The following is an 8,114-nucleotide window of genomic DNA, read 5'->3' as shown; positions in this document are numbered from 1 at the left end:
AAGGCCTCACCCCGACACAGTTCAACTCCTGTCTCTCTTCACAGTCGCCCTGATGGGAAGGCCCCACCCCAATACAGTTCAACTCCTGTCTCTCTTCACAGTCACCCTGATGGGAAGGCCTCACCCCGACACAGTTCAACTCCTGTTTCTCTTTACAGTCACCCTGATGGGTAGGCCTCACCCCGACACAGTTCAACTCCTGTCTCTTCACAGTCACCCTGATGGGAAGGCCTCACCCCGACACAGTTCAACTCCTGTTTCTCTTCACAGTCACCCTGATGGGAAGGCCTCACCCCGACACAGTTCAACTCCTGTCTCTTCACAGTCACCCTGATGGGAAGGCCTCACCCCGACACAGTTCAACTCCTGTCTCTCTTCACAGTCACCCTGATGGGAAGGCCTCACCCCAATACAGTTCAACTCCTGTCTCTCTTCACAGTCGCCCTGATGGGAAGGCCTCACCCCGACACAGTTCAACTCCTGTTTCTCTTCACAGTCGCCCTGATGGGAAGGCCTCACCCCAATACAGTTCAACTCCTGTCTCTCTTCACAGTCGCCCTGATGGGAAGGCCTCACCCCGACACAGTTCAACTCCTGTTTCTCTTCACAGTCACCCTGATGGGAAGGCCCCACCCCGACACAGTTCAACTCCTGTCTCTTCACAGTCACCCTGATGGGAAGGCCCTGTCTCTTCACAGTCACCCTGATGGGAAGGCCCCACCCTGACACAGTTCAACTCCTGTCTCTCTTCACAGTCACCCTGATGGGAAGGCCTCACCCCGACACAGTTCAACTCCTGTCTCTTCACAGTCACCCTGATGGGAAGGCCCTGTCTCTTCACAGTCACCCTGATGGGAAGGCCCCACCCCGACACAGTTCAACTCCTGTCTCTTCACAGTCACCCTGATGTGAAGGCCCTGTCTCTTCACAGTCACCCTGATGGGAAGGCCCCACCCCGACACAGTTCAACTCCTGTCTCTCTTCACAGTCACCCTGATGGGAAGGCCTCACCCCGACACAGTTCAACTCCTGTCTCTCTTCACAGTCACCCTGATGGGAAGGCCCCACTCCGGCACAGTTCAACTCCTGTCTCTCTTCACAGTCACCCTGATGGGAAGGCCTCACTCCGACACAGGTCAACTCCTGTCTCTTCACAGTCACCCTGATGGGAAGGCCTCACCCCGACACAGTTCAACTCCTGTCTCTCTTCACAGTCACCCTGATGGGAAGGCCTCACCCCGACACAGTTCAACTCCTGTCTCTTCACAGTCACCCTGATGGGAAGGCCCTGTCTCTTCACAGTCACCCTGATGGGAAGGCCCCACTCCGACACAGTTCAACTCCTGTCTCTCTTCACAATCACCCTGATGGGAAGGCCTCACTCCGACACAGTTCAACTCCTGTCTCTTCACAGTCACCCTGATGGGAAGGCCTCACTCCGACACAGTTCAACTCCTGTCTCTCTTCACAGTCACCCTGATGGGAAGGCCTCACTCCGACACAGTTCAAGTCCTGTCTCTTCACAGTCACCCTGATGGGAAGGCCCCACCCCAACACAGTTCAACTCCTGTCTCTCTTCACAGTCGCCCTAATGGGAAGGCCCCACTCCGACACAGTTCAACTCCTGTCTCTCTTCACAGTCACCCTGATGGGAAGGCCCCACTCCGACACAGTTCAACTCCTGTTTCTCTTCACAGTCACCCTGATGGGAAGGCCCTGTCTCTTCACAGTCACCCTGATGGGAAGGCCCCACCCTGACACAGTTCAACTCCTGTCTCTCTTCACAGTCACCCTGATGGGAAGGCCTCACCCCGACACAGTTCAACTCCTGTCTCTTCACAGTCACCCTGATGGGAAGGCCCTGTCTCTTCACAGTCACCCTGATGGGAAGGCCCCACCCCGACACAGTTCAACTCCTGTCTCTTCACAGTCACCCTGATGTGAAGGCCCTGTCTCTTCACAGTCACCCTGATGGGAAGGCCCCACCCCGACACAGTTCAACTCCTGTCTCTCTTCACAGTCACCCTGATGGGAAGGCCTCACCCCGACACAGTTCAACTCCTGTCTCTCTTCACAGTCACCCTGATGGGAAGGCCTCACCCCGACACAGTTCAACTCCTGTCTCTTCACAGTCACCCTGATGGGAAGGCCCTGTCTCTTCACAGTCACCCTGATGGGAAGGCCCCACCCCGTCACAGTTCAACTCCTGTCTCTCTTCACAGTCACCCTGATGGGAAGGCCCCACTCCGACACAGTTCAACTTCTGTCTCTCTTCACAATCACCCTGATGGGAAGGCCTCACTCCGACACAGTTCAACTCCTGTCTCTTCACAGTCACCCTGATGGGAAGGCCTCACTCCGACACAGTTCAACTCCTGTCTCTCTTCACAGTCACCCTGATGGGAAGGCCTCACTCCGACACAGTTCAAGTCCTGTCTCTTCACAGTCACCCTGATGGGAAGGCCCCACCCCAACACAGTTCAACTCCTGTCTCTCTTCACAGTCGCCCTAATGGGAAGGCCCCACTCCGACACAGTTCAACTCCTGTCTCTCTTCACAGTCACCCTGATGGGAAGGCCCCACTCTGACACAGTTCAACTCCTGTCTCTCTTCACAGTCACCCTGATGGGAAGGCCCCACTCTGACACAGTTCAACTCCTGTCTCTCTTCACAGTCACCCTGATGGGAAGGCCCCACTCTGACACAGTTCAACTCCTGTCTCTCTTCACACCCTGCAGGACCTGAAGCAAGGATATGCATTTTGTTGGTACCATTTGAAAGGAAATACTTTGAAATTTGTGTAAATGTGAAATGAATATAGGAGAATATAACACATTAGATCTGGTAAAACATAATGCAAAGAAAACAACAACCGTTCTTTTGTTTTTGTACCGCCATCTTTGAAAAGCAAGAGAAAGGCCATAATGAATTATTCCAGCCCAGGTGAGATTTCGATTTTGGCCACTAGATGGCAGCAGTGTATGTGCAACGTTTTAGACTGATCCAATGAACCATTGCATTGCTGTTTAAAATGTTGTATCAAGACTGCCCAAATGTGCCTAATTGGTTTATGAATCCCTTTTCAAGTTCATAACTGTGCACTCTCCTCAAACAATAGCATGGTATTATTTCACTCTAATAGCTACTGTAAATTAGACAGTGCAGTTAGATTAACAATAATTGAATCTTTCTGCCCATATCAGATATGTCTATGTCCTGGGAAATGTTCTTGTTACTTACAACCTCATGCTAATCACATTAGCCTACATTAGTTCAACCGTCCCGTGGAAGGGACACCGAAGAGGTTAACAGCCAGTCCGTCAGCAGTGAGAGGAATGCTGGAACTCTCTTAGAAATAGATGTTGAATGTCGAGGGAAAATGGCACACTGATTCTAACAGTCAGTCCTTTAACCATCATTTACATCGATATACTGTACCTCTTCGTCATAAATGTTGACGAGCGGGGCCTTAGATTGCACTTCCCTGACTAGGCTCCGGAGCCGGGGTGGCCGAGTGGCTGGATGGTTGGGGGGGCTGGGTGGCTGGGAGCAGCCGGGGTGGCCGGGTGGCTCAGGGGCTGGGTGGCTGGGTGGCTGGATGATTGGGGGGGGCTGGGTGGCTGGATGGTTGGGGGGGCTGGGTGGCTCAGGGGCTGGGTGGCCGGGTGCTGCCGGGGTGGCCGGGTGGCTGGATGGTTGGGGGGGCTGGGTGGCTGGGAGCAGCCGGGTTGGCTGGGTGGCTGGATGGTTGGGGGGGCTGGGTGGCTCAGGGGCTGGGTGGGTGGGAGCTGCCTGGGTGGCCGGGTGGCTCAGGGGCTGGGTGGCTGGGAGCAGCCGGGGTGGCCGGGTGGCTGGATGGTTCAGGGGCTGGGTGGCTGGGAGCTACCGGGGTGGCCGGGTGGCTGGATGGTTGGGGGGGCTGGGTGGTTGGGGGGGCTGGGTGGCTAGGTGACTGGATGGTTGGGGTGGCCGGGTGGCTCGGTGGCTGGGGGGCTGGGTGACTGGGTGACTGGGTGGCTCGGGGGCTGGGTACCTGGGAGCAGCCGGGGTGGCTGGGTGACTTGGGGGCTGGGTACCTGGGAGCAGCCAGGGTGGCCGGGTGGCTGGGTGACTGGGTGGCTCAGGGGCTGGGTGGCTGGGAGCTACCGGGGTGGCCGGGTGGCTGGATGGTTGGGGGGGCTGGGTGGCTGGATGGTTGGGGGGGCTGGGTGGCTCAGGGGCTGGGTGGCTGGGAGCTGCCGGGGTGGCCGGGTGGCTGGATGGTTGGGGTGGCCGGGTGGCTGGATGGTTGGGGGGGCTGGGTGGCTGGATGGTTGGGGGGGCTGGGTGGCTGGGTACCTGGGAGCAGCCGGGGTGGCCAGGTGACTGGGTGGCTGGGGGGCTGGGTGACTGGGTGGCTGGATGGTTGGGGGGGCTGGGTGGCTGGATAGTTGGGGGGGCTGGGTGGCTGGATGGTTGGGGGGGCTGGGTGGCTGGGTACCTGGGAGCAGCCGGGGTGGCCGGGTGACTGGGTGGCTGGGGGGCTGGGTACCTGGGAGCTGCCGGGGTGGCCGGGTGGCTGGGGGGCTGGGTAACTGGGAGCTGCCGGGGTGGCTGGGTGACTGGGTGGCTGGGTACCTGGGAGCAGCCGGGGTGGCTGGGTGACTGGGTGGCTGGATGGTTGGTTGGGGGGGCTGGGTGGCTGGATGGTTGGGGGGGCTGGGTGGCTGGGTGACTGGATGGTTGGGGTGGCCGGGTGGCTGGGGGGCTGGGTGACTGGGTGGCTCGGGGGCTGGGTACCTGGGAGCAGCCGGGGTGGCTGGGTACCTGGGAGCAGCCGGGGTGGCTGGGTGACTGGGTGGCTGGATGGTTGGGGGGGCTGGGTGGCTGGATGGTTGGGGGGGCTGGGTGGCTGGGTGACTGGATGGTTGGGGTGGCCGGGTGGCTCGGTGGCTGGGGGGCTGGGTGACTGGGTGGCTCGGGGGCTGGGTCCCTGGGAGCAGCCGGGGTGGCTGGGTGACTTGGGGGCTGGGTACCTGGGAGCAGCCAGGGTGGCCGGGTGGCTGGGTGACTGGGTGGCTCGGGGGCTGGGGGGCTCGGTGGCTGGGGGGCTGGGTGACTTGGGTGGCTGGGGGGCTGGGTGACTTGGGGGCTGGGTGACTTGGGGGCTGGGGGGCTCGGTTGCTGGTGGGCTGAGGTGAGAGGATATAACACGTCCCTGACACCTTGGTGAAAGAGAAGAGGTCTTTTGAAGCATATTGTTCTGACCGGCTCTTGACCGACCCAATAACAGTTTAATTGTTCTGACCGGCTCCTGACCGACTGGCCCAATAACAATTTCATTGTCTTGCCAGGACAGGAAGGAGCTAGCTAGCGTTACCCTAACCATGAAAGGGACCAGTGTTGTTTAAAACCTCCATCAGGAGCTGTTAACAGACTAGTAAAACACACCAACACAGTAAACCAGAGGAGATCTGGGATGGCAGGGAGGCGTTTGGTCAGTCAAGCCAAGTTATTAAACAGTTCGTAGTTGCTACCTCTACATTCATCATTAGGAGGTATGAAATGCCATGTTAAGCTACTACATGTATTGTACTATTAATAAAGCTAGTTTATATATTGAATATTCAGCACCCCCCACCCATCAACTCAGAAGGACATAGGAAAAATAATAAACTCATAACACTGCAACTAAACATGCAGTAGTTTTCACCTTCAGAGGATTTTTTAAATATTTTTTTTATTTTACCTTTATTTAACCAGGTAGGCTAGTTGAGAACACCTTTATTTAACCAGGTAGGCTAGTTGAGAACACCTTTATTTAACCAGGTAGGCTAGTTGAGAACACCTTTATTTAACCAGGTAGGCTAGTTGAGAACACCTTTATTTAACCAGGTAGGCTAGTTGAGAACACCTTTATTTAACCAGGTAGGCTAGTTGAGAACACCTTTATTTAACCAGGTAGGCTAGTTGAGAACAAGTTCTCATTTGCAACTGCGACCTGGCCAAGATAAAGCATAGCAGTGTGAGCAGACAACAAAGAGTTACACATGGAGTAAACAATTAACAAGTCAATAACACAGTAGAAACCAAAGGGGGAGTCTATATACAATGTGTGCAAAAGGCATGAGGAGGTAGGCAAATAATTACAATTTTGCAGATTAACACTGGAGTGATGAATGATCAGATGGTCATGTACAGGTAGAGATATTGGTGTGCAAAAGAGCAGAAAAGTAAATAAATAAAAACAGTATGGGGATGAGGTAGGTGAAAAAGGGTGGGCTATTTACCAATAGACTATGTACAGCTGCAGCGATCGGTTAGCTGCTCAGATAGCTGATGTTTGAAGTTGGTGAGGGAGATAAAAGTCTCCAACTTCCGCAATTTTTGCAATTCGTTCCAGTCACAGGCAGCAGAGTACTGGAACGAAAGGCGGCCAAATGAGGTGTTGGCTTTAGGGATGATCAGTGAGATACACCTGCTGGAGCGCGTGCTACGGATGGGTGTTGCCATCGTGACCAGTGAGCTGAGATAAGGCGGAGCTTTACCTAGCATGGACTTGTAGATGACCTGGAGCCAGTGGGTCTGGCGACGAATATGTAGCGAGGGCCAGCCGACTAGAGCATACAAGTCGCAGTGGTGGGTGGTATAAGGTGCTTTAGTGACGAAACGGGTGGCACTGTGATAGACTGCATCCAGTTTGCTGAGTAGAGTGTTGGAAGCCATTTTGTAGATGACATCGCCGAAGTCGAGGATCGGTAGGATAGTCAGTTTTACTAGGGTAAGCTTGGCGGCGTGAGTGAAGGAGGCTTTGTTGCGGAATAGAAAGCCGACTCTTGATTTGATTTTCGATTGGAGATGTTTGATATGAGTCTGGAAGGAGAGTTTGCAGTCTAGCCAGACACCTAGGTACTTATAGACGTCCACATATTCTAGGTCGGAACCATCCAGGGTGGTGATGCTAGTCGGGCATGCGGGTGCAGGCAGCGACCGGTTGAAAAGCATGCATTTGGTTTTACTAGCGTTTAAGAGCAGTTGGAGGCCACGGAAGGAGTGTTGTATGGCATTGAAGCTTGTTTGGAGGTTAGATAGCACAGTGTCCAAAGACGGGCCGAAGGATGCTGATCCAAAGCCTGTATCAATTTTATAAGACCATCTCTGGCTGAAACTGCCTGGCTAGCCTAGGCTCCAGTACCCCTGAAGTAGCCTAGGCTCCAATCCCCCTGAAGTAGCCTAGGCTCCAGTCCCCCTGAAGTAGCCTAGGCTACAATCCCCCAGAGCAGAGGGCTCCAGTCCCCCAGAGCAGAGGGCTCCAGTCCCCCTGAAATAACCTAGGCCCCAGTCCCCCAGAACAGAGGGCTCCAGTCCCCCAGAGCAGGGGGCTCAAGCCCCCCAGAGCAGAGGGCTTGAATGCCCCTGAAGTAGCCTAGGGCCTGCTGTCCTCTTCACCTCTCTCTCAGTCATCTGGCCTGCACTTGAACTCCGTTAAACTTTGTTTCAGCCCTCCAGCCCTACAGCCCTCTACCCCTCCTTAATAAAGTATTTATCAGCAAAGTTAGTGCTAGCGGGAGCTGCCTCCTGTAGGGGTGGGAGGGCCAGGAGACCAGAGGTAACAGAGAGGGGCAGTTCCTCTTACTACTCTGTATTCAAGTACCATGGTCTTAGTGTAGTGGAGTGTGTGGAGGAGCGGGTGATATGGGAGGACGTGGGAAGGTTGAACACCAGGTGGGCTGCAAGCATGCTAGATAAGTTGCAGGGGTTTGATAGCACAAGTAGTGAGCTCAGCCAACAGCTGGTTGCAGTAGTCCAGACGGGAGATGACAAGTGCCTGGATTAGGACCTGCACCACTTCCTGTGTGATGTAAGGTCGTACACTACGGTTGTAGAGCATGAACCTGCAGGAGCATGTCACTGCTTTGATGTTTGCAGAGAACGACAGGGTGTTGTCCAGGGTCACGCCAAGGTTCTTTGCACTCTGGGAGGTGGACACCGTGGAGTTGTCAACCCGTGATGGAGAGGGCTTGGAGCGGGCAGGCCGAGGCTGAGCTTGAAGTGATGGGCCGACATGGCATGCAGAGATGCGTGTCGCCACCTGGGTGTCAGAAGGGGGAAGGAGAAAAGTAGTTATATGTCAT

At 55.2% G+C, this 8,114-nt stretch overlaps 1 protein-coding gene across 1 annotated transcript; it reads right to left on the bottom strand.

The window, feature by feature from the left end:
- Positions 1-3,488: 3,488 nt before the first annotated feature.
- LOC109877711 (basic proline-rich protein-like) lies at positions 3,489-7,719 on the bottom strand. Its single transcript, XM_031813066.1, has 4 exons — positions 7,634-7,719; positions 4,901-5,171; positions 3,887-4,806; positions 3,489-3,792 (listed from the first exon to the last, which is right to left on the bottom strand). The coding sequence occupies exons 1-4, from the start codon at positions 7,717-7,719 to the stop codon at positions 3,489-3,491; spliced, it is 1,581 nt and encodes a 526-aa protein (XP_031668926.1).
- Positions 7,720-8,114: the final 395 nt, after the last annotated feature.

This window comes from Oncorhynchus kisutch, unplaced genomic scaffold, assembly GCF_002021735.2.
Source record: "Oncorhynchus kisutch isolate 150728-3 unplaced genomic scaffold, Okis_V2 Okis04b-Okis11a_hom, whole genome shotgun sequence".
NCBI lineage: Eukaryota > Metazoa > Chordata > Actinopteri > Salmoniformes > Salmonidae > Oncorhynchus > Oncorhynchus kisutch.
Note: the sequence above shows the minus strand (reverse complement) of the source record. Positions and strands in the feature narration are given on the sequence as shown.

Excerpts from the sequence above, each read along its gene's own strand:
- LOC109877711 (XM_031813066.1), bottom strand. The coding sequence starts at position 7,719 with ATGCTTGCAGCCCACCTGGTGTTCAACCTTCCCACGTCCTCCCATATC. Across the intron at positions 4,807-4,900 it reads CCGGCCACCCCAACCATCCA|GTACCCAGCCACCCCGGCTG; the intron begins GTCACCCAGCCA and ends GGCTGCTCCCAG. Across the intron at positions 3,793-3,886 it reads CCAGCCACCCGGCCACCCCG|GCAGCTCCCACCCACCCAGC; the intron begins GTAGCTCCCAGC and ends CCGGCCACCCAG.